We start from the raw sequence: 26,110 nt of genomic DNA on the forward strand, positions 1-26,110 counted from the left end.
TGGGTTATCCTTGCAACCCTTCTTAAATAATGGTACAACATTGGCTATCCTCCAATCCTCTGGGATCTCACCTGTGACCAACGAGGACAAAGATTTCTGTTAGAGGCCCAGCGATTTCATCTCTTGTCTCCCTCAGTAATCTGGGATTGATGCCATCTAGCCCTGGGGATTTGTCTACCTTAACGCTTTGGGATTGATGCCATCTAGACCTGGGGATTTGTCTACCGTAACGCTTTTTAACACACCTAACACTTCCTTCCTCGTAATAACGACCTGTTCTGAATTGTTTACATATCTGTCTGAGACACCAGTTAGGAAGGCAAATGCAATGTTAGCATTCATGTCGAGAGCTAGAATACAAGAGCAGGCATGTAATACTGAGGCTGTATAAGGCTCTGGCCAGACCCCATTTGAGAGCAGTTTTGGGCCCCATATCTAAGAAGAATGTGCTGGCCTTGGAAAGTGTCCAGAGGTTCACAAGAATGATCCCTGAAATAAAGAGCTTGTCATATGAGGAGTGGTTGCGGACTCTGGGTCTGTACTCGTTGGAGTTTAGGAGCATGAGGGTGATCGTATTGAAACTTATAGGATACTGAGAGGCCTGGCTAGTGGATGTGGAGAGGATGTTTCTACTAGTAGGAAAGACTAAAACTCTGACTGAAGGGAGAATCCTTTAAAACTGAGATGAGGAATTTTTTTTCAGTCAGGATGGTGGATCTGTGGAACTCTGCCGCAGGAGGTTGTGGAGGACAAATCACTTCAGTCTTTAAGACTGAAATAGATGGTTCTTGATTAATAAGGGGATCAGGGGTTATGGGGAGAAGGCAGGAGAATGGGGATGAGAAAAATATCAGCCATGATTGAATGGTACACCACTAGTCACCAGACCCGATTGGCTGAATGGCGTAATTCTGCTCCTATGTCTTATGGTCTTACAATACTCCAGATGTGGCCTCACTAATGTCCTAGGCCAGCATGCCATTTGCCTTCCTAATTACTTACATGCTAACTTTTAGGGACTCGTGACCAAGGACACCCAGGTCCCTCTGTACTGAATTATTCTGCAGTGTCTTTCAATTTCAACAACCTCACATTTCCCACTCCTGGTGATGGAAAGTTTCATCACACCCCATGTAAAGCTCCCTTTCAAACTACCATCAGCCAATCTACCAATATGGTATCCCCCTTCCCCACATCTGGCCTCCACAGCCTGACGTTCTCTCCAAGTTACTGACCTGTTTTGTAGATTTATTTCCCAAAGTTGAGCTCAAGCTGAATTTTAGTGCAATTTCCTGCCGTAGCAAATGCTCTTTGGCACTACTCCAGGGAGTTTCAACATGGCTTACTAATTAGCCTACCAATAAACATGTTTTTTTGTCGGTATGCTTGTGATGAACATGATTCGTCACCTCAAATTGCTTCCACCTCTACATTCCGGTAGCCGGCACCCCGGGACCAATAAAATGCTGCATCCTTTTCATCAGACCTCATTGCAGATGTTAAGCACTCTTTGTGAAGAAGATTTCCATTCTCACGTTATCTTTTATTATGCCTTTTGTTAATTTTGATCGTTCTTCCTTGCCAGATTCAAATTTAACGCGTTATTCCATTCTTTTCCGATCTTCTGAATCTCAAATCACTTCAGTCTTTAAGACTGAAATAGATGGTTCTTGATTAATAAGGGGATCAGGGGTTATGGGGAGAAGGCAGGAGAATGGGGATGAGAAAAATATCAGCCATGATTGAATGGTACACCACTAGTCACCAGACCCGATTGATCGACAGGGATCACACCTTTCTCAGTGGAAGCCGACCTTACTCCAGACTCACCTGCGCTCCGAAAGCTCGTGATTCCCAAATAAACCTGTTGGACTTTAACCTGGTGTCGTAAGACTTCTTACTTTCTCCAGACTGCCCTCATTGCTCAGATCTTGTCGCTTCTCCCTAAGACAGGAATTGTCAAGGGATGGGTGCGTCCTTGTGTATGTGCAGCGTTAGGGGCTGTGTGGCTATGGTTACTTACCCCCGAGATGAAAGGATCTCCCGCCAATATTGGTGATCTTCCCACTGCACCAGCATCCTTTAGACTTGGTTGTCGAGGTGACCAATTAACATATGCAGACCAATCTTCACACTGCTTAAAATTTTATTTAAAAATAAGTTTTCTTTATGGTTATTACACTGTTGATTCTTCAGGAAAATATTTTATTGGTAACAGCAAAAGAGTAATCGGGTTGTCAGTGCAGAGATCATACCGCTAAGAGGCTGGTGGAGGCAGAGTATTTTATTTGTTCCTCACGGGACAGTAACCCCAGCAGACTGTCTCTGGGTGCTGCATACTCTCTGACATTGGGCAGTCCCGGCACCACGCAGCAACTCAGGGCGCTGCGGTAAATACTCATGTCGTGAGCGTCATACCATTCATCCGTCTTCTCGTCGTAGCACTCCACGTTGAACGTCGTCGTGAAGCCGTTGAAACCGCCCACGACAAACAAGAGGTCGTCCACCACCTCGATCCCAAAGTTACTCCGTGGGTTGAACATGGTGGGCAGGGTGCGCCAGGTGTTGGTGAGCGGGCTGTAAGCCTCGGCACTCCGGAGACGGTTAGCTCCGTCGAAGCCTCCAACCTGCCGTCCAAAAGGGAGGAAAAGCAACTTTTCACTACAAACAAAATGCCTCACTTCTCTCGCAGCGTGAATGGTTTTTGTGGCCAGTCCTATTTCCAGTCTTATCTCAAGCCCACACACACTTTAACAGTGACTTAAGCTTGTTGACCAGTCGACATCTGCAGGACTCTTGTTCCACACTGGGCCAGCTAAAGAGAATTATTGTGCTTGAGAAAGGACGAAAGGATGATAATTCTGGAAATTGGGAATCAAACTTAACAAGAAAATAGTTTTTTTTTTAAAGTAATTCTCATTTGAAAAGAGGGTTTGAGGTCACAAATGCAGCAGTCAAAGTTATGAAGAGCTGGGAAATTTTCAAAAATCCTCTCTTTCAATTACTTTGTTCTTTTTTAAAATAAATTTAGAATACCCAGTTGTTGTTATTCCAATTAAGGGGCAATTTAGCCTACCCGGCACATCTTTGGGTTGTGGGAGTGAAACCCATGCAGACACGGGAGAATGTGCAAACTCCACATGGACAGTGACCCAGGGCCGGGATTTGAACCCGGGTCCTCAGCGCCGCAGTCCCAGTGCTAACCACAGCGCCGCCGTGCTGCCCTACACTACTTACTTTCTGAACTATGTTTACCAGCTCCTTCCCCGGGAACATTTAGTAACTTTGACGGAAATAAATGAAAGAGCTTGCCTCTCTAGTATTTTTTTTAAACAATTTGAGCATGGCCCAAAACATTGTACAGACAAATAAGTACTTTTGAAGTTGTAATGTCAAACATGCAGCAGCAGGGCAGCATGCTGGCACAGTGGGTTGCCTCATGGCGCTGAGGTCCCAGGTTCGATCCCGGGTCTGGGTCACTGCCGTGTGGAGTTTGCACATTCTCCCCGTGTTTGTGTGGGTTTCGCCCCCACAACCCAAATATGTGCAAGGTAGGTGGATTGAACACGTTAATTTGCGCCTTAATTGGAAAAAAATGAATTGGGTACTCTAAATTTATTTTTAAAAACATGCAGCAGCCAATTTGGGTTCACAATCTCCCACAAACAGCAGTGAGGTAAATGACCAGATCTACTGATTTAACAATATTGTTTGAGCAATGAATGTTGGCTAGGATGCAGAGAACTCTGCTCTTCAAAGTAGTGCCAGGGGATTTTTTATGTCTGCTTAAGCATGGTAGCACAGTGGTTAGCAGGTTCGATTCCTGGCTTGGGTCACTGTCTGTGTGGAGTCTGCACGTTCTCCTGTGTCTGCGTGGGTTCCCTCCGGGTGCTCTGGTTTCCTCCCACAAGTCCCGCTGTTAGGTGAGTCGGACATTCTGAATTTTCTCTCTCTGTGTACCCGAACAGGCGCCGGAGTGTGGTGACTAGGGGATTTTCACAGTAACTTCATCGCAGTGTTAATGTAAGCCTACTTGTGACACTAATAAATATTATTATTATTATTATTAAGGGGGCAGATGCGGACTCGGTTCAGCCTCTCATACAGCACCCCCTCAGTAATGAACTAAAGTGACAGGGCTCGGTTGTCCCGGACTGGGGCATGAACCCACAAACTTCTGATTCTGAGTCTTACCCACTTTCTCAAGGCTGACAGCTGAGAATGAAGGACATGCAGGGACAGGTGAAAGAGCCTGACAAGCTGGTGGATGGCTGTAGGGGAAGAGTTTGCAGTGACACAGTCACAGTGTTGTAATTCCGAGGATTCTGTGATATGCCAAATGGGTAGGTGGGGTTAAAATCAATCATAAATACATGAGCTTGTTCAACTGGTCCTTACTCCGCATCCGCTTGTTAACATTTTTAATGTCAACCTTTGTATTTAGGGTTAAAATAAATTTTTTAATATAAATTTAGAGTCCCCAATCTTTGTTTTTCCAATTGAGAGGCAATTTAGCGTGGCCAATTCGCCTACCCTGCACATCCTTTTGGATTGTGGGGATGAGACAAGGGTAGATGGTTTAAATAAATGTATGAGGAATATTCAGAAGCTGATGTGCATTGATTCTCAGTGTTGTTTGTGGATAGTTTGCATTTCTTGGTTAAAGGTTCATTCCAGCCTGTAGAATTCTAGACTGGTTAATGTTGACATCTCACTCCACTTCTCTCTGTAAAAAGTCATCTCCCTCTCATTCTATCACTCCCCCACACCCCCGCCTGGTGGCATCTACTGCTGGGGTGCGGGAGTGGGTTTAATAGAGTATAGGAGATTGGCTCACAAAGTGACTTTCCCTGCCATCAAAAGGTTTCTCAAATTTGTCTTTCGAACTTTGCTTTTAGACAGCTCTCCTGTTAGGTGCCAGCCCACCCCACAAAGCATTTTAGGATATTTCTAATATTAAAAGCGATGTACAAAAGCAAGTTGTTAGATAGCTAGCACTCCAGCTGCCCCATCTGTCCAACAGGCACCTTCAATACTGCCAGGTTTGCTTTTGTTATCCATTTGATTGGATGCGAGGCACAGGGGACAATATTTACAAGACACATCTGTTTGCTTCCCTGTGCCTCTCTGCAGCAGCACAGCAAAGATCTGGCCAAATGGTGGGAACTTGGCAGGAAGAAGGCCGAGTTTGGAACTGAGAGAATGTTGATTTATCAACTGGGAGCTGGAATCATGGTGCCCCAGACTGAAGTCAGGGTGATCGAAATTCCTGGGAGCAAGATGAGGTGGTCTAACGACCCATTGTCTGACCTCAAAATGTTTGGAGGGAAATCATGTCACCCACTGGCTTTATCCTGTTTCTCAGCACCCATTTCAAAATCCCCATCCTTCTCCCCAACCCGTGGCCTCACTCTCTCAAGCTCTACAACCGCCCCCCTCCCCCCAGGTCAGTGGACAAGCTTGCATCCTCCTGATGGAATGTGCATTCTCCGATATTACTGGTGGCAGTGCTCAGTCATCCTAACATCCAGAATCTGGAAGTCGGACTCTCCCCTTCCCATATTTCTCCCACATCAGAAATCTCCTCAAAATCTACTTGTTCAATCTAATTTTATCTTTGTGTGAACCCCAAGAACAAAGAAAATTACAGCACAGGAACAAGCCCTTCAGCCCTCCAAGCCTGCACTGACCATGCTACCCGTCTAACCTAAAACATTCTATACCTCCGGGGTCTGTACCCATTTAATTCCATCCTAGTCATATAATTGTCAAGGCGCCCCTTAAACATCACTATCGCACCTGCTTCCACCACCTCCTCCGGCTGCGAGATCCAGGCACTCACTACCCTCTGTGTGAAAAACCAAGTTGAGAAACTCCTTGGGATATTTTGCCATGTTAAGTGTTCTATAATTGCCAGCGGGTATCACTTACTGCGTATACACATTCACCATAAGCTATAACTCCAACGCCACTACGCCTGCTTCTCATGGGCGCTATGGTTGTCCATTGGTTGGTTTCGGGAGTGTAGAATTCGGCTGTGAACAAGCATTCATTACCATTGAATCCTCCGCATATGTAGACCTGAGGTGAAGAGGAAAGCACAGCTAGATGCCCGTGAGCGGGAAGGAATGTGTTAGAGTGTGAGATGTGGCACACCAGGCATTGTTTACACAGGAGGTGGTGAAGCTAGATTGAACCTTCGTGTGTCACACTTTGAATTAGACTTCATTATTGAAAACTGAACATTAAGGGCACACAGTGCAAATTTTTAGAAATAATGGAGAGAATCAGTGATCGTAGGAAGGTATTCATCTAAATGCAGGGTAGGGAAACCAGAGGAAGAGCCAAATATAAGAGAGAGGAAATATTTCAACAGAACCCAGGTATAAAGGGTTAATTATCATAATTGATACTTGAATTTGCCATTTAATTATTTAACAACATGGATGGTTAAATATAACCAGGGATGAATAAAACTTTTGTTCTAGACCCAGTACACCCACCTTCAGCATTTAGGAGAGCTCCTGGATGGACGGCTGTGTCTAGACGAGACCTCAGCAAGCCATGATTGTGAGGCTGGGGGAATATTCCGGTGATCTGTTCAATTCCTTTTTGGGATCAGGAAGTGCTGATACAACCTCCCCTCAGTGGGGGCAGAGTACACAGAGGATAGAATGCATGGGCTGTGGGACAGGATCCATTGCTGGTGCAGAATCCCTAATTGGGGAGTTGTACAGAGTTTGTGGAGAATGCTTGACAAGCTGACTGATATTTTCTCATCCCAATCATTCTCAAGTCCTTTGCTCTTAGCAGCATTGTTTTGTCAATCTTGTCAAAGTAAAAGCTGAGCTGTAGCTGCAGAAATTTACCTGTTTATGAAGACATGTGCTTCGATGAAACTGGCAGTCCAGAAAGGCAGTGAGAGGCAGTATACGGCGAGAACTTACCAATGGATGAACCCATGGTTATTTCCATCCTTAAGACATTGCATTATTCACAGTGCTTGTCTCCACTGGTTAGTAGATACCATGCAAAGAATTCAAAGTGCTCAAGTTAATAGACCCAATGGCTTGATGTGTAAATGTGCCAACTGCTACAGTACTAAACCTTGCCAATCAGAATGGTCCCAGGTCTGATCCACAGTCCGTGCAAATTTTGCTGATCTCAGTCTCGGACAGGAATTCAATGTCTAACAATTAATTTTCACTCCTGGACTAAGAAAGGGAAAAGTTGTCAGGAGTCCCTTTCCCGACCTATGATCACTCTTGTTGGATTTAGGAAAATGAGGAAGACATTCAACGTCCCCGGCCCATCCCCCACCACTCCTCTCCCCACCAGTCCTCTCCCCACCCATCCTACACCACCCCTACCCATCCATCCCACACCACCAACCCCCTCTCCCACCACCCCCACTCAGCAGCCGCCCATTCCCCCCCCCCCCCCCCCCCCCCACACACACACACACACACACACATCCCCACCCACCTTTACCCAGCAAGTATAAATAGAGAATAAGCTTGCTATTGTTCCTCTGGCACTAAATTTCAATAGCACGTTATTAAGTAATAGCATTGTCATATTTTCAAAACCTGTTTAAACACAATTACCATAACAATATTCCACAGGTAAAAGCAAAATACTGCAAATGCTGGAATCTGGGACAAAAACAGAAAATGCTGGAAAATCTGGCAGTTTCTGTGGAGAGGGGAACAGAGTTAACGTTTTGGGTCTGTATTACTACATTTCTCTTTCCAGTGGTGTTTCCAGACCTGCTGAGTTCTCCAGCATTTTCTGTTTTTGTGTTTGAACTCCATAGAATTGGATAATAGACCTGCTAAGTGGAATCAAACTCAGAGTTTGCTGGTGTGAGCAGTCACAAATTCGGAGCTCCTGCTTGGCTTTCTGGAGCTAAAATGTGTTCTATTCCTCTACATGTCTTGCTTCACTCTGATGTTCTATTGAAGGAAGAAAATTTGTCGGATTATGGGGGTAGAGCAGGAGGGTGGGGCTAATTTGCTAGATCTTTCAAAGAGCCAGCAGAGACATGATGCGCTGCATGGCTGTTTCCTCTGCTGTATCATTCTAGGATGTTTCAGTCACTGTAACTTCACTCTAACTTTGAGAATATGTATAAATATTTCAGGTTTTTATTTGAGAACATATTTTAAAACTAATAAAAACTTGACAGCTTAAAAAATTTAGTATGAGCAAGATACTGCAGATGCTGGAAATCTGAAATAAAAATAAAGGTGCTGGATAAACTCAGCAGGTCTGGCAGCATCTGTGGAGAGTGAAACAGAGTTAATGTTTCAAGTCCAATATGATTCTTCTTCAGAATTATTATTCGTAATTTAGTTTGTTCCCCACTATACATCCTGCATCTCTTCCCATTCTTTACAACACAAATCTTTCAACAGGCATGAGAAACCATAACATCACATTCCCAAGTTCTCATCCTTCATGTGTTAATCTAGAAAGTGTCAGAGGATGTGTCACCGATGGCTGACACCACAACAATGTTTAATCCTAGTGTCCTTCAAGAGTCACACACACATATATTGTAGAAATATAAACTTTGGCTAATTCTTCCCTCCTTTTCCCAGTCCAGTTGTGCTGGAGCTAATTGTAAAACCAGACTGATACCAAACCAAGCTCAGGACAGGGTTTGGGCCTCTGGTGATTCAGTGTTGTAGAGTAATCGGTTATAATAATAATCTTTAGTGTCACAAGTAGGCTTACATTAACACCGCAATGAAGTTACTGTGAAAATCCCCCTAGTTGCCACATTCCGGCGCCTGTTCGGGTACACAGAGGGGGAATTTAGAATGTCCAATTCATCTAACAGCACACCTTTCGGGACTTGTGGGAGGAAACCAGAGCACCCGGAGGAAACCCACGCAGACACGGGAAGAATGTGCAGACTCCGCACAGACAGTGAGCCAAGCAGAGAATCTAACCTGGGATCCTAGCGATGAGAAGGAACAGTGCTACCCACTGTGTTACTGTGTCGCCCATAACAAATATGTTAACGAGGTTGAGAATATTAATGATGTAACTAACATCAGTGGTCAGATGACAGAGAGACTCCAAGAGAGCTGGGTGCAGCATTGATGATATCCTGAATACCATGTGCTTACCCTGAGGTCTTCGTATAGAGTACTTTTTTAAAAAATGTTTTTATTGGATTTTGTTATACATAATATAAATACACAGAATGAGCGATTTGAACCACAAGAATTTGTGTTGGGCTTGTTTAAACGGCAGCCTCCCCAGTGCTGACCCTCCCCTTGCAGGTTCACCGGGATGATCTCGCTTTTGCTCATGTTGAGTTTGTAGCCCGAGAAGGCACTGAACTCTTTCAGGAGCGCAATGATTCCTTCCATGCTGCCTTGTGGGTCCGAGATGTAGAGGAGCTGGTCATCCGCATAGAGTGAGAATCTGTGCTCTCTGCCTCCTCTTTGGATCCCTCTCCAGTTCTTTGCTGTTCTGTGTGCGATCGCTAGTGGCTCTATTGTTAGGGCGAATAGCAGCGGGGATAACGGGCATCCCTGCCTCGTGCCCTTCTGCAGCTGGAAGTACTGGGAGCTGGTGTTGTTTGTCCGTATGCTCGCCCTGGGAGCGTTATACAGGAGCTTCACCCAGGCGGTGAATCCTGTTCCGAGCCCGAACCGCTCCAGTACGTCTGTGAGGTACTTTCACTCGACTGCGTCAAAGGACTTTTTCAGTGTCTCGGGAGACGATCACCTCCGGTGTTCACTCCCCAGATGGGGTAATGATCACGTTCAGCAGAAACCTCTATTCGATGTTAGCTGTCTACCTTTGACAAAGCCTTTGTATAGAGTACTTAAAAGATTTGAAGTTAATTTTTCCAAATATTTAAAGTCTGTCCAAAGGAAGCAAAGCCTCCTCGAGGATCATTTAGACTAGAAAGCATGGTATTGGTAAAACCTCACTAATGCTTAGCAACAACATTGAAAGAAACAATGTTGAAACATGATGGCAGCTCTGGAGGCCACTATATAGCAAACTGCAGTCACAGATTGACAACCCATGGGTGAAGACCGGCAAAGGAAGAAATTAAACTCCCCAACAATGAAGGTCAGATCCAAAAAGTGCCAGAGAGGGGACAGTGAGAGTCACACAATGTCGCTAACCACTGAGAAACACTACCCCTCCTACAGCCTTTTGTCAGGAAATCAGAATAACATGGAAAATCTGCTTTTCAAAAATATTGTTATTGAGAAAATGTTTTCAGTAGAAACTAAAAACCAAACTACACAACAAATACAATTCCACCCCCCCCCCCCCCCCCCCCCCCCCACACCAAAACAGAAAAACCACTGAGACAAAACCCAAAACAAAACCAGAAACTAGGTCCCCAAGGCCTTCTTCAACTCATTGGACAAACTAATTATGGCGTTCGTATTGGGAGAGGTGGGGGGGGGGGGGGGGGAGAGAGAGAGAGCGGAAGAATGTGAAACCAGAACTCCCCCACCCACCCCCCACATCTGATAGTGATCAGCTCCCTGAAATAGGAAATTAAAGGCTGCCATTTCGAGTAGAACCCGGTGGCGCAGTGTTTAGCACTGCTGCCTCACGGTGCTGAGGACCCGGGTTCGATCCTGGCCCCGGGTCTCTGTCCGTGTGGAATTTGCACATTCTCCCCGTGTCTGCGTGAGTCTCCCCCCTACAACCCAAAAAGATGTGTAGGGTAGGTGAATTGGCTACGCTAAATTGCCCCTTAATTGGGAAAAAAAGAATTGAATACTCTTAACTTTTTTTTTTAAACCCTTCTGCCGATCCCCTCCTGATTTACTTGATCTTTTCCAAGTGCAAAAACTTATTAAGGTCACTTAACCAAGACGAAGCTCTGGCCAGGACCGGAATCCGCCACCTACCTTCGGGCCATTAACGAGGCAACGGCAAGAGCATCTGCCTTCGCCCCCGTCTGCAATTCCGGATAATCGGAGACTCCGAAGATAGCCACCAGCGGACAAGGCTCCAACTCAATCCTAAGAATCCCTGACAGGGTGCTGCAGAAGGAGGCTCACAAGCTTGGGGCAAGACCAGAACATATGTGGATAATTTTCCGGATCTCATGAACAACGCTCGCACCTATCCTCTATTTTCGGAAAAACCCACTCATCCGCACCCTGGTCAGATGCGACCTGTGCACTACCTTGAACTGAATCAAGCTGAGCCTAGCACATCAGGAGGTGGAGTTGACCCTGTATAGAGCCTCACTCTACAATCCCCCCCCAACTCCATCAAAAACCTGACCCAGCTCCCTTTCCCACTTCCCGTTAACCTCATCCAATGGAGCTTCCTCCACTGACAAGCCGCGTATAAATATCCAATATCTTCACCTCCCCTACACAATCGCCAAAAGAACCCTATCCATCAACGAGAGTGAGGGTGCCAAGGGGAAGGAAGGAATCTCTTTATACAAAACGTTACACAGCTGATATCTAAACAGATTAGCTTTCGGAAGCTGAAATTTACCCAACCTCATCAAAAACAACGAACAGCCCTTCCACGAACATGACCCCGAATCGCTCCTGCCCCCCCCCCCCACCCTAAATGACAAGTCCAAAACCGCCGGAAGCGATGGTTTCCACAGGTTGGGGCTAACAACAACATGGCACCCAGCTTGAAATGTTGCCAAACGTGTCTCCATATTCTCAGAATGGCCACCACTACCGGACTTGAAGCAAATTTTTTGAGGGGGGAAAAGGAAGTGGAACCGTAACCAGGGCCCTCAAACTAGTCCCTCGGACAAGAGCTCAACTCCATTCCCCTCCCCATCCCCCCCCATATGGAATCCGGATCCTTAAGCCACCTCAGCCCCGTTTCAATGGCCACTGCCCTATAATAAAGTAACAGTTGGACAACACAAATTCGTGGGGTCTTGCCCACCCAATTGAAAGAAGATATTTTATTAACATTCACAAAGAATGATTTGGGAAGGAAAGCTGGGAGAGATTGTTTGGAGACTTGGGCGGAGAGATGGCAGATGGAGTTTAATCCGGACAAATGTGAAGTAATGCATTTTGGAAGGTCTAATGCAGGTAGGGAACATACAGTGAATGGTAGAACCCTCAAAAGTATTGAAAGTCAAAGAGATCTAGGAGTACAGGTCCACAGGTCACTGAAAGGGGCAACACAGGTGGAGAAGGTAGTCAAGAAGGCATACGGCATGCTTGCCTTCATTGGCCGGGGCATTGAGTATAAGAATTGGCAAGTCATGTTGCAGCTGTATAGAACCTTAGTTAGGCCACACTTGGAGTATAGTGTTCAATTCTGGTCGCCACACTACCAGAAGGATGTGGAGGCTCAGTTTGTTCTCACTGGAACGAAGGAGGTTGAGGGGTGACCTGATAGAGGTCTACAAAATTATGAGGGGCATAGACAGAGTGGATAGTCAGAGGCTTTTCCCTGGGGTAGAGGGGTCAATTACTAGGGGGCATAGGTTTAAGATGAGAGGGGCAAGGTTTAGAGTAGATGTACGAGGCAAGTCTTTTACGCAGAGGGTAGTGGGTGCCTGGAACTCGCTACCGGAGGAGGTGGTGGAAGCAGGGACGATAGTGACATTTAAGGGGCATCTTGACAAATACATGAATAGGATGGGAATAGAGGGATACGGACCCAGGAAGTGTAGAAGATTGTAGTTTAGTCGGGCAGCATGGTCGGCACGGACTTGGAGGGCCGAAGGGCCTGTTCCTGTGCTGTACATTTCTTTGTTCTTTGTTGTTCTTTGACTGAAACAAAAGTAAAAACCTGGGGCGGATATTCATCTTCCCCGATTGGACCCTGCAGGCCAGGGACAGAGGGAGGTTTTCCCACTTCTTCAAGTCAGACTTGATCCCATTTACCAGACATGCAAAATTTAGTTTATGGAGTGAGGCCCAATCATGGGCCACCTGGATTCCCATTTAACGGAAACTGGACTTGGCCAGGCGAAAAGGCAACCTGTCTAGATCCCCTCCCTGGGTTGTTCCCTGGAAAGTATTCACTTTTGCACAAGTTCAATTTATATCCCGAGAAGGAGCCAAAACCCCTAAGTAGCTTTGTTATCTCCTCTACACTCGAGAGAGGATCCCTTACATACAACAACAAATCATGCACATACAGAGACACCCTATGTTCCTTGTACTCCCCATTCCCCTCCACCTCGTAGATGCCCTCCGTGCTTTGGCCAGTGGCCCGGGCAAACAATAGTGGCGACAATGGACAACCCTGCCTCATACCTCTCTTTAACTGTAAATATTTTGAGCTCAAGGCATTTGTATGACACTCATGGTGGCAGTTCTATATACAAGCTGGATCCAAGATATAAATCTAGGTCCAAAACCAAACCTTCCAAGGATCTCAAACAGATACCCCCACTCCACCCTATCAAAAGCCTTTTCAGCATCCATTGAAGTAAGTACCTCTGGCTCAGGGACTGAGGGGGACAGGATTGCATTAAGCAATCGCCAAATATTGGCCGACAGCTGCCTGCCCTTAACAAACCCAGTCTGATCCTCTGATATAAGCCTTGGCAGGAAGGGCTCAAAGCGTATTGCCAAAACCTTCGGCAACAACTTTGCATCCGCATTCAATAATGAAAACTATTGCAAAACCTGTACATTTCTTATAAAATTCGATCAGCCAGGCCTGATGCTATACCCGAGACTGCACCACGACCACCTCCAGGCTCAGCGGGGACTCCAACTCCTCCTTTCTCTCCCGTTCTACAACTGGGATAGACAGGCCGTCCAAAAATTCCATCATAGGCAACCTATTCTCGAGTCACTCGGGCTTAGGACTCGCTCGGTCTGCAGAGTGGCCGCCATGGAGCGGCCTCATCCTTTTGGGCTGTACGGAGGAGGCCAGGGAGGACAAGGCGGCGGCAGGGTGGGTGATGGTGCCGAGCATGGCTCTGGGGGAAATGCAGGAGTTCCCGGCAGCAGCGGTGGTGGGCCTGACTTGGCAGGTAACAGTTACCATGAGGAGGAGGAGGGCGGGGCGCCCGGGAGCTGCAGCTCTACCTGGGCTTGAGGGCGGCATCACTGTCCGACTCACTGCCGCTTCACCTGGCGCCACACTGGTTTAACACACAGAGGTTTCAAGTGCCCAATTTGTTCAAAATCTATAGCTTCCGACAAGATGGAGACACTGTATAATGTGTCTCAGCAAACCACGATTTCTACAACGGTGGAGTCATACCTGCTTATGTGAAACTTCAGTGTTTCATTAGAAGTTGAATTCTGAGATGGCTACAATAAAAAGCCTCAAAAACTTCAGTGACCTTACCTGGGGCAGAGACCAACCTGCTACTCGAGTCCTTCACCTGCACTGTTTCCTGACAGGCCGCATGCCATCTCAGCTGGTGTGCTGACAGGCGACTGACCTTCTCCCCTTGCTCATAAAAAGCTCCCCTTGAGCGTCACAGCTGGCGCACCGCCCTGCCTGTCGAAAGCAGCCCAAGTTCCAATTGCAATTCTTTTAGGCTTGCCAACTCCAGCGTCGGGGCAAGTAAGTATTGGCGATCCACCTCAAGGATGGCACATGACATTCTCTGTCCCTCCATCTTTCCACTCTTCTCTTTATCTGCCCTTTAAGAGATTATCTCCCCCAATGACCGCTTTCAGAGCCTCCCACAATGTGGAAGGCAATTTAGTCTCACTCTTGTTAAAGTCAATGTACACCCCAATGGCGGAGGAAACCCTCTCACAGAATCCCTTAAACACCAACAATGCTGTCTCTAGCCTCCACAATCGGACAGGTGGGACTGGCTTCCTAAAGAAGACAAAATTCAACCTTTTTACTTAAAGCCACAAGGGCGTGGGGACACAAAGCTCTAAGTGAAAGGTCGACTCATCATGATGAAAAATAAATGAATGAAAAGCTCTAATTCACCGAATCGGCCAATGTCTCTGCTCAGCAGGTCAGTGAGTTTGAGACTAGGGCGTGAATGTTTGAGATGGCAGGGCTTCCCTTCCCACCACCTGAAGAGTCTGCAGGAAAGCCATCCCTGACAACCCTGAGTGCCTTGCTGCCAATTAATGCTGGAATGAATGTCATTGGGTGCAGGTGGGACTTCTGCCCCCTTCACTCAGGAGGTCCCACCTTAGAGAGCCGCCAGCGAATCTGTTTAGCCAGATCTCTAGTCCCTGCAGTGGACAGAAGAGTAAGTACGAAGGTGAGAGCTGAAATTGGTGGACTGGATGACAAGGTAAGTTTGAGGAATCCCGGCGAGGGGATGGGAGGCCTGTGGTGGGGTGCAAAGGGGAAAATCAGGGTGTAAGAATAGAGGTGGGTGGAGGTGGAGGTCTAGTGGTTCCCAGACCTGAAGTGGGAAGGGCGGTCACCTAAAGGAAGAAGGGACTTTGATGGAGCCCCCCCCCCCCCCCCCACCTCACCTGGGAGGCCTAAGCCTGATCATTTTTGGACTTTCTCCATGCCAGGTAAATCCCCCTAGATTTTTAGCCAGCTTAAAAATTGAGACAGTGCAAGAAATGACCCTTAAGTGGCCAATAATTAAGTGGCCAGCATAAAATCACTCCTGTGAGATCAGCTCCCCCGCCAATGCCTAAAGACCCACCAGTGGAGAATGTGAAATTCAGGCCTTAGTCTCATACAGAAACTTGACAAGATCTCCGGACAGGACAGCAGAGTACCTTTAAAGGATGAATTCCAAATTTGTTTGAAGAACTGACAGCCTTCGATTTAGCAGCAGCCCGAGAAGTTTATTCATTAATCAGTGAGTCAGACTTTATTACAGAAACACCATCCACTCGACCCACAGGAGGAGATTGCTGACCTCTCAATTCTTTTTGCAGACATGCTCGGAGGTGAAGAGATAGAAGGCACTGAAAAAGTTGCTCACCATCTGCCAGAAGAGCGATGATGAGAAGGTGGTGTTGCAGAAACAAGTCGTTAATTGGAAGATGCGGTCCTAGGGATTGTTACACTCTGGCTCCACTGCCTAGGCATATGAAAATTTTAAAGTATATTTTTTGGAGTGTTTGGTGCAAAGGAGCTAATTTTGTGTACTTGTCCCATCAGAGATGCATTGGCCAGACTGAGCTGTGTACCGAGAAAGAAATGCTTGATTCCAAGTTGGATTATACCACTCACTAGAAGAAGTGCAGAGCCCCCCCAGTTTGTATGTAGATAGGTTGCATGGTATTAGTGAAACTTCACTAAGGCTTGGCAGCCACGTCAAACGATATTGAAACAAGAGTCACGGGAGCCATTGTATTTACCACTGGAGGAATTTGGAACTTTAAAATACATACAAACATTGTTCCTACTGCAGGTTCTGATGAGGACTCAAAGCTTTATTTTGGTTGCGTGTATGGAACTCAGCTCCTTGATGACTCATTTCAGAGCCAGCTACTGTTTTCCTACAATAATTCTGCCTACCAGTCAGTACAGATTATTCTTGGTACTTACTCAATTCCAAGAGGAGGTGGAGAGTTAATTTACACTAAAGGGAATGGTTTTGTTCAACAATGACAAAGTTAGAGTACTTCAGCTTGAACCTGACTAGCCACCTCTGAAGGTGGTTAATGTGGTATTGGGGGAAAGGTTTAGAACATAAAGAGAGTTTTGGACCCTTGGTCATTTGTGCTCCAAAATGTGTGAAGGCCGAGAGAGCAGTGAGTGGGCAATAGAGTCCGCTCTATTGCTCAGCTGGAAGCTATCTATTGGAATATGTTTACAACATTGATGATCATTTGCCGAGGAATCACTTTAATTTCTGATGAAACGCCATTGGCCTGAAACATGAACTCTCTCTCTACAGATGCTGCCTGACCTGCTGAATGTTTCCAACATTTTGTGTTTTTATCAATTACTTTACCCCAAATTCAAGCAATATCCAAACATTGAAACAAGCCCCAAACCTCAGCACATCTTACACAACCAATATTCTGATCAAAGGTCATTGATCTGAAACATTAACTCTATGGTTTTTCTCTCTCCAGGTGCTGCCTGACCAGCTGAGTATTTCCAGCAGTTTCTGATTTTATTTCACATTTCCAGCATCTGCAACATTTTGCTTTCATGTTGCTGATAAAATGTTTGACTCCAAAGAGTGATCGACCTCATCAAGAACCTTCCTAATAATCACAGTGCAAAACAACTAAAACCTTTTCTCCTGTTGTAAACTCCCTGGGGCCTGTGGGAATATGACAGGTCACAGTTCCAGTGGGGAGTTATACTGACATGGACCAAGTGATTGGTGAACGGTTACAATTGTTGGCAAGATTTTCTGATCATTGCACCATACTGGATCATTGCATAACCCTGAATATCTGCACAGTGAGTTCTGATGAAAAGGTCAGAGAGTTTGTCATACAATTTGACACACTTTGTGGGACCATCACTGTGTGATTTCAATAAATAGTACAAGGGGATAATAGTCTGTAGCATCATTGCCAGGAACTGATGCAGCCAGAGGGTAAGGCAATGGGCTAAATACTGACCTTCAACCTCTGGGGCCTGGGTTCAAATCCAGCCTGGACAAAGGGCCAAAGACATCTGAGTTTGTTGATCCCAAGGCTCGTGTGAAATGAGTTTCAGACATCTCAAACCAATTTCACTGGACATGGATATAGGCACACATTGAAGATCTCAGTGACAGTGAAGAGCAGTGGGAAATACCATGCTGGACTTGGGTGGCTTCATAAGCTGCTAGAGTGAAGTGAAAAAGTAAATTTCTCACCACTAATGTTACCCTCAACTTGGGTACAAAACAAATTGCGTTACTGATGAAATAAAAGCTTAACCCCAGCATTTCCGACCTTCCGTTTAATTCTCTGGCAGAGGAGAGGAGCCCTGTGACTTGAATAGGAGTGCTGCTTTTCCATGTTCATACAGGGGGTACAATTCTATGGTTGCAGCTATCCCCTGATGTCTCACCAAGTGGACATTCGTGAACCTAGACAGTTAGGCTAGGTTGATGCAAAAAGAGCAATATCAGATTGTCCACTCGTTACACAGTCAATGGAATTAAATATCAGGTGCTGAGTATAATGGGCAAAAAGAGCAATATCAGATTGTCCACTCGTTACACAGTCAATGGAATTAAATATCAGGTGCTGAGTATAATGGGCAGCTAATCCGCTATCACCCATTTTGCCACCCGAGATTAGATTTTACCCCAAGTGTACAATATGGAGAGCCCTTCTGAGCCACGATCCTGGCTTCTCTCTATCTCCATCCACTTTACAGCAACAAGGAGGATTCTGAAATTAAATATTGTACCCTTGACATCAGGACAAAATTGGGATGGATCGCAATGATTTGAATCACAGTGATGCCTGGGACATTGTGGGGAAATATCAGAATTTGTATTCACCGTGGGGCAGAATTTCCATCTTCAAGGCACAGTGTCCAAATTCAGAGATCCTCTGAATGGCAAATTGTAGCCAATTCACACTCTGATACCTGATTTTTTTTTTTTAATGTTCCATTAAGGGAAATTCAGCGTGGACAATCCACCTACACAACACGTCTTTGGGTGGTGAGGGTGAGACCCACGCAGACGCGGGGAGAATGTGCAAACCCCACGCGGACAGTGACCCGGGGCTAGGAACAAAGCAGGTCCTCAGTGCCATGAGGCAGCAGCGCTAACCACTGCGCCACCATGCCACCCTTCTGATACCCGATTTGTGCCAGTGCAGGAACTCTAAACCAAGGGCCTAAACTTTCCCCTTTCAATGATTACGGTGTCTATAATTCATTCACCCTGTAAAGGTGGTGCTTTAAATGAAATGGAATGGTGGACTCCACTGCTGACCAGGAGATGAATTCGCAGCCACTCCCTGGTCTGGTGGGGGCCCAACCACAGCTTCCAGGTTAAGTTAGTGGATCTCATTGGTGGCCAAAACCCATAGGTTAGAACATGGACCATGGATCTGGGTCCTAGCAGGTTGGGATCGTTCTCACAGACCATGAGGAGTCAATGGTCTTCCTGAAGGCCCTTTTGGAGGGAACATTCACTCATTACCTTCCCGTGCAGGGTGGTGGCGCTGGCATCACTCCGCTGTTCGTGCATTGGCGCAATCAACGTCCATTGGTTAGTCTCGGGTTCGTACCTCTCGGCGGTGTTGAGCCGGACATAACCGTCAAAGCCACCCATGGCGTAGATGAAGCTGTTGAGGACGGTGACGCTGACATAGCACCGCCGCGAGTGCATGGGCGCCACTTGCTGCCATGTCTTCTTCACCGGGTCAAAGCGCTTGACGCTGTTGAAATAATCGACGCTGTCGAAGCCGCCGATGATGTAGACAAAGCCATTGAGATAGGCGGCTCCATGGTAGGCCCGGGGACTCTCCTCCTCACAGGTCACATTGACCCAGCGGTCCGCACGGGCATCGTAAGCCTCAATGGCGTTGGTGGGACTGCCCCCGCTCCAGCCCCCAATGGCGAAGAGGATGGAGTAGGGCAGGCGGGGTCTGGTCAGGGGGTTGCGGAAGTCTGAGTTTGAAGGTCCATTCATGTTGAGGTCGTACATGGCCTTCAGCGCATTGATGATGATGGGTTTACAGTCATCATTGTCCTTCACATAGTCATTGTTCTTAACGTTGTTCATGAAATATTCCGCGTTCATTAAAGCCAGTCTCACCTGAAGGGGGGAAAGGTTCAAAATGATCAGCTGGAAGAACAGGACTACTCACTTTCCCCAAGCCCCTCTGGGGCAGTTCTCTCATGAAAGGCGCTATAAAAATGTAAGTGATTCTATTATTGCCCAGCTTTGATACCTGTGACCGGAAAATGACACCTGCACCACCCAATATGGAGGTAGGATTTGAAATGTAATCTGTGCTCTGTCACTTCTCAGCCAGAGTAGCAGTTTGGAGGGGAAATGGTCCTCACTGCCCCCTGACATACACAGAGGAGGTCAAAACCTCACTGCCCCTGACATACACAGAGGGGGTAAAAGCAGCCCAATGGCCCCAGTGGGAATGCAGAGCTCAGGAGGATAACCTGGCCCTAGTTTTCTGGATGACTCAATAGCCTCCTCCAGCACTCACCTGTCCAGGCTCAGACACAAGGAATGACCATTTATTTGGGTGACGCGCCATAACCCAGAGGTTAGGATTGAAGGGGAGGAAAGCAGTAAAAGATATGGATAGGCAGGTGGAAGATTATTGTAACTCGGTAAATTGCCCCTTAACACATGAGATGGAGGTTTGCACTTTAACTCCCAATCGCAGCTGCAGCGTTTGTTTATCTAAGTGTGGAGTTGGTGGGTTGCTGGGCAATCTAATCAAATTGAGACTTATCCTAGCACTTCATACCAACAAGCGTGGTTATTGATTATCCAAGGATATCTAGCTAACTAGAAATATAGTTAATAAGACTGGCACATTCCAATCTTTAGGACTAGGTGAGCAGGAGGCAGCTTGCGAAGAGGTCACTGTAAAGCTCAGTGGGGAAAGGCCACAGTCTAAGGTCCACCCTCCAGAATGAAGAGGCTGGAAACCATGTACAATCCCTCAACTGGAGAATATTTGACATTAAATGTAAACACAAACTGTAAATATAACCTCAAATTGTAAGTGTACTGACACCTCGGAGTGCATATAACTGATGTATTGAAATAAATTGAACTGTATTGGCACTTTATATGAAGTCAAATTTGAACGTTGTGTTACTTTTGCAAGATTTTACAGATTGAGCATATTTTTTGGGGAAAAAGTAATAATAAAGGATTCTTCCACTCATTTATCACCAGTCTGCAGAGATTAAAGAAAGAGACTAAAAGAGTCACAAAAATGAAATTAAATAGATAATGGGCTCCAGTCCCAATATTCAGCAGCCAAGGTTGGTTCCTCCAACTAGTGAATTCCTCATCCTATCAGTGCTAGGTACTTCCTCACAAAGACAGCTATATATCACAGTCAACCGTCTCCACTGGGGATAAGATAGTGAGTGTGAAATAGCAACCTTTGATTTTTGTTTGAGAAGATCACCGAACCGTGAAGCTAAATGTCATATTTGTACTGTATATTACCAATCTATTTCAACCAAATGGTTTCCCCAATTATTACCAAGCTAATGGCAGCTTTCTGCTGCGGACCATTGGTTGCTAGGAATTGAATTGAAATTGCTCCATTGTAGGATTGACAAACGCAGCAAGGGAGAAAATTGATTCTCACAGTTTTGATAGGACTCAAACTCAGGTGTGAGATGAAGGGACAAAATGTTAATCCATGGCTCCAGCCAGTCTCTCTTTTACAACAAAAATATTTAATTGACACAAATGAAGATACATTTAGCTCCTCATGTACCTTAGGCAGCAGTATGACAATGCACTTTTTCCTGATGTCTGGGTCTTGGGCAATCCACTTGAGAATGGCATCAAACACTACATCTTCTTGTTTCACATTCAACTCATCCTTCTCAATGATGTCTCTGAGCTCAAAGGCTGACAGCTCTAGGAATTCCTCACTCACCTTCACTATCTCCTCAAAATGGTGCAGGATGTACATGTAGGCTTTGTGACGGAGCTCTGGGCAGAAGTAGTAGTCTGCAAATTTGCAGATCCCAATGCAGTTTTCCAGGCATAACTGGGATTCAAGGAATTCACAACAAGCTCTGACAATTCCCAGGACGTTGAACTGATCTGCAGCGGCTAGGAGTCTCTCAACATTCTCCACAGTGACTGGTACAGTCCTAGTGTATGCATATTCTATTATGAGCTTCATCATGTCAGGGGATACCCCTGGGATGTTATATACCTTCTTCTCTATGCTGTTCCAGCCACTAGTAAATAGAGCCCTGCAGAGTAAAAGATGTAGAAATCTTATAGAACATAGAACATTACAGCGCAGTACAGGCCCTTCAGCCCTCGATGTTGCGCCGACCTGTGAAACCAATCTAAAGCCCATCTACACTATTCCCTTATCATCCATATGTTTATCCAATGACCATTTAAATGCCCTTAATGTTGGCGAGTCCACTACTGTTGCAGGCAGGGCATTCCACGCCCTTACTACTCTCTGAGTAAAGAACCTACCTCTGACATCTGTCCTATATCTCTCTCCCCTAAATTTAAAGTTATGTCCCCTTGTGCTAGCCATCACCAACCGAGGAAAAAGGCTCTCACTGTCCACCCTATCTAATCCTCTGATCATCTTGTATGCCTCAATTAAGTCATCTCTTAACCTCTCTAATGAAAACAGCCTTAAGTCCCTCAGCCTTTCCTCATAAGATCTTCCCTCCATACCAGGCAACATCGTGGTAAATCTCCTCTGCACCCTTTCCAATGCTTCCACATCCTTCCTATAATGCGGCGACCAGAACTGCACGCAATACTCCAAATGCGGCCGCACCAGAGTCCTGCAACATGACCTCATGGCTCCGAAACTCAATCCCTCAAACAGTAAAAGCCAACCCACCGTACACCTTCTTAACAACCCTATCAACCTGGGTGGCAACTTTCAGGGATCTATGTACATGGACACCGAGATCTCTCTGCTCACCCACACTACCAAGAATCTTACCATTAGCCCAGTACTCTGTATTTCTGATACTCTTTCCAAAATGAATCACCTCACACTTTTCTGCATTAAACTCCATTTGCCACCTCTCAGCCCAGCTCTGCAGCTCATCTATGTCCCTCTGTAACCTGCAACATCCTTCCGCACTGTCCACAACTCCACCGACTTTAGTGTAATCTGCAAATTTACTTACCCATCCTTCTACGTCCTCCTCCAGGTCATTTATAAAAATGACAAACAGCAGTGGCCCCAAAACAGATCCTTGTGGTACACCACTAGTAACTGAACTCCAGGCTGAACATTTCCCATCAACCACCACCCTCTGTCTTCTTACAGCTAGCCAATTTCTGATCCCAACCGCTAAATCACCCTGAAGCCCATGCCTCCGTATTTTTTGCAATCGCCTACCGTGGGGAACCTTATCAAGCGCTTTACTGAAATCCATATACACCACATCAACTGCTTTATCCTCGTCCACCTGTTTGGTCACCTTCTCAAAGAACTCAATAAGGTTTGTGAGGCACGACCTACCCTTCACAAAACCGTGTTGTCTATCCCTAATCAAATTATTCCTTTCTAGATGATTATAAATCCTATCTCGTATAAACCTTTCCAAGACTTTGCCCACAACAGAAGTAAGGCTCACTGGTCTATAGTTACCGGGGTTGTCTCTACTCCCCTTCTTGAACAAGGGGACAACATTTGCTATCCTCCAGTCTTCTGGCACTATTCCTGTAGACAATGACGACATAAAGATCAAAGCCAAAGGCTCAGCAGTCTCCTCCCTAGATTCCCAGAGAATCCTAGAATAAATCCCATCCGGCCCAGGGGACTTATCTATTTTCACACTTTCCAGAATTGCTAACACCTCCTCCTTATGAACTTCCTTAGGATAAATAAAAGTGCCATTCTACCTAACCTTTCCATTTCTCTCATTCTGGAGCTGCTCTATACCAATCAATTTGCCCGTACCAGCCTCCCCGAACAGGCGCCGGAATGTTGCGACTAGGGGCTTTTCACAGTAACTTAATTGAAGCCTACTCGTGACAATAAGTGATTTTCATTTCATTTTTCATTGTGGATACTTTTGGCACAACGTGCTTAAAATAAGAAAGGTGAAGATAAGAACTAATCAATGCAAGAGGATTTAAATCCACACATCTGAAATGATGATTCCTGCCCGGGAATAATTTGGTAGTGATGCCTTCCTTTACTGAATAGCTTGTAAACACTCTATTTTTCCCATTTTCTTGATATTGCATTTGTTCTATCAGCAGCAGCTGCTCTTCATAATTAACTACACTGACAATTTGCAATTCAGTAAAACACCCCAGAGTCCTTCACAAGAGCATTATCAAACATAATTTGACACAGAGCCACATCCAAATATTAAGAGGGGTGACCAACAGCTTGATCAATAAGGTAAAGGAACAAAGGTTGCTTTTGAGAGAAAATTACAAAACTTAGGACCTAGAGAGCTGAAGACACAGACACCAGTGGTGGGTTGAAGGAATTAAATCAGAAAATGCTGGAAATACTCAGCAGCTCAGGCAGAATCTGTGGAGAAAAACAGAGTTAATATTTCTTGCCCTGGCGAAAGATCACAGACCTGAAACATGAACTCTTTTTCATTTCTCTCCAAGGTGCTTGCTGCCTGCCTGGCCTGCTGAGTATTTCCAGCACGTTCTGTTTTTATTTTGGCTTGCCAGCATCTGCGCTATTTTGTTTTTTATTACTGGGTTCAGGGAAATTGGGTGGATGGGGGGGGGGGGGGGGGGGGGGGGGCGGCGGCGGCGGTTAAGAGAGACCAGAAATGGAGAACAAAGAGTTCTCAGAAGGTTGTAGGGTTGGAAGAGGTCATGGAGGTAAGGAGGGGGCCATGGAGGGGTTTGAAGACAAAGATTAACATTTCAAAACCAAGCACTAGGGTAGTGGTTGAACTGGATTTGGTGCAAGTTAAGTATAAAGGCAGCAGAGTTTCAGTTGAGGTCAAGTTTAAGGAGGGGAAGAGGGGGTGATAGGAGGCCAGTTTGAACAATATTGGAATAATTGAGCCTGGGGGTATCAGAGGTATGATGAAGGTTTCAACAGTGGATGGGCTGATGCAGGGGCAATATTAGGAGTTGGAAGTAGGCGGTCTAGGCAATGGAGCACGTATGGTGAGGGTTGGATGCTCAGCTCAGTAGGATGGCAATGTGCCAAAGCGCAACCATGACTTTGGTCTTCTCAGTGTTTAATTGGAGGTCATTTCTGATCACCCAATACTGGATGCTGGATAACAGCAGTGTGATAAACCCAGGATACAGAGGTAGGGAAGTCGGGCATCCTCAATGGAACCTGGTGTGTTTTTGGATGATGATGCTGAGGGACAGCATGTGAATAAGAAATAGCAGGTAACTAATGATAGCCTCTTGAGGGAGAGCAGAGGTAAAGATGTAAGACTTGGAGCGTAAGTCGCAAAGCAGGAGATTATCTGGTTGCTACTGGATAGGTACAAATCTTGCAATGAGTTTTGGCGACATCCAACTCTTACTGCCTTGAAAGGGCATATTATGGTCTTTCTGTGAAGTGTTATAATGTTATATCTTCAGATTAACAGCGGGTCAGTTGGGCCCTACTGCAATCCTGTTGCATTTAAAAAATTGCATTTCAGCACATGGACGAATTCTGAATATCACTTTACAATTTGAATGAGTTGAGTTGTAGATTATATTTGAGGGTGAATGACTTCGCAACACTTGTGTTGAGCATAGTTAGCTCAGGCCTGAAGCACACACTGTGTGGCCATGGGATCAGGAGTAATAGTTGTCCAGTTACTGACCGGAAGTAGGAGCTGCAGCTACATAAGATGTTCTTGTGGGCGTTGAAGTCGATGCCATTCACCCTGATCACCACGTCGCAAAGTTTGCCCTCGAGCCGAAGCTCGTTGAAGATGGTACAAGCCATGGCGCTCATCTTCCTCTCCATGGTGCTCTGCCTCAGCTGCCGAGTTGAGGTTGAGGGTTCCTCCATAGTGAAGCCTTCAGAGCAGAAGCGACAAGAAGTGTTGCCGGTGAGATTGGGTGGATGTGCTCAGTGTGTGAGCTGCGGTTGTCACGATTTGTGTTTTTAGCGGCGGGGCTGAGGGTTCCAGAACACATCCAATTGTAACATCACTGAGGAGAAGGGGCCCAGCACATCTGCTGCACTTCCATTTAGTGACATGGACAATGCCAGGTCGTCGCCTCACTTCACTCAGCATGCAGCGGGCTGCCAGTTAGCCGCCCGCTATAGCCCCTCACTCCCTCACATGGTGGCAATGTGGCCCCCCCCCCCCGGCTCTGCATTTACCTGGTTACTCACTGTTCTCATAACGTGAAAATGGACGGTGTACGTTTTAAAATGACACAACAAAAGACTATTAGCGGCCTACAGCTGGTCCGATAACTAACTTCAAATGGTGAAAAAAGTCAGATAGAATGGCTCCACTCCCAGACAGAGAGACGCCGAGAACCTTCCCGCCATAAACAATGGACCAGATCCCACCGGCTGCCTTTCTGGCCGGTGAGGGACGCGTTTGCCGGTAGCGTGAGGTGGCTTCAATGGGAATTCACAATGAGAGCGGCGGGAAA

General features: G+C 46.1%; 1 protein-coding gene across 3 annotated transcripts; it reads right to left on the reverse strand.

Moving 5' to 3' along the window:
• Positions 1-2,128: 2,128 nt before the first annotated feature.
• On the reverse strand, positions 2,129-25,738 carry LOC140406883 (kelch-like protein 10). Of its 3 annotated transcripts, none has more exons than XM_072494748.1 (5): positions 25,321-25,737; positions 21,288-21,777; positions 19,001-19,618; positions 5,932-6,081; positions 2,129-2,627 (listed from the first exon to the last, which is right to left on the reverse strand). In XM_072494748.1, exons 1-5 carry the CDS (start codon positions 25,509-25,511, stop codon positions 2,250-2,252), a joined length of 1,827 nt encoding a protein of 608 aa, XP_072350849.1. In that variant the 5' UTR covers positions 25,512-25,737; the 3' UTR covers positions 2,129-2,249. The 3 variants fall into 3 exon arrangements, with proteins under 3 accessions (XP_072350849.1, XP_072350851.1, XP_072350850.1); XM_072494750.1 differs by having other exon boundaries at positions 21,453-21,777; positions 25,321-25,736; XM_072494749.1 differs by lacking the exon at positions 5,932-6,081 and having other exon boundaries at positions 25,321-25,738.
• Between the last annotated feature and the right edge of the window lie 372 nt (positions 25,739-26,110).

This window comes from Scyliorhinus torazame, unplaced genomic scaffold (genome assembly GCF_047496885.1).
Source record: "Scyliorhinus torazame isolate Kashiwa2021f unplaced genomic scaffold, sScyTor2.1 scaffold_974, whole genome shotgun sequence".
NCBI lineage: Eukaryota > Metazoa > Chordata > Chondrichthyes > Carcharhiniformes > Scyliorhinidae > Scyliorhinus > Scyliorhinus torazame.

What these genes read in the sequence shown, in the direction of transcription:
- LOC140406883 (XM_072494748.1), bottom strand. Translation starts at nt 25,511, where the DNA reads ATGGAGGAACCCTCAACCTCAACTCGGCAGCTGAGGCAGAGCACCATG. An exon ending in TTGTCATACTGCTGCCTAAG is followed by an intron (nt 19,619 to 21,287) that starts GTACATGAGGAG and finishes TCCCCCCTTCAG; the next exon opens with GTGAGACTGGCTTTAATGAA. An exon ending in CCACCACCCTGCACGGGAAG is followed by an intron (nt 6,082 to 19,000) that starts GTAATGAGTGAA and finishes TCTTCACCTCAG; the next exon opens with GTCTACATATGCGGAGGATT.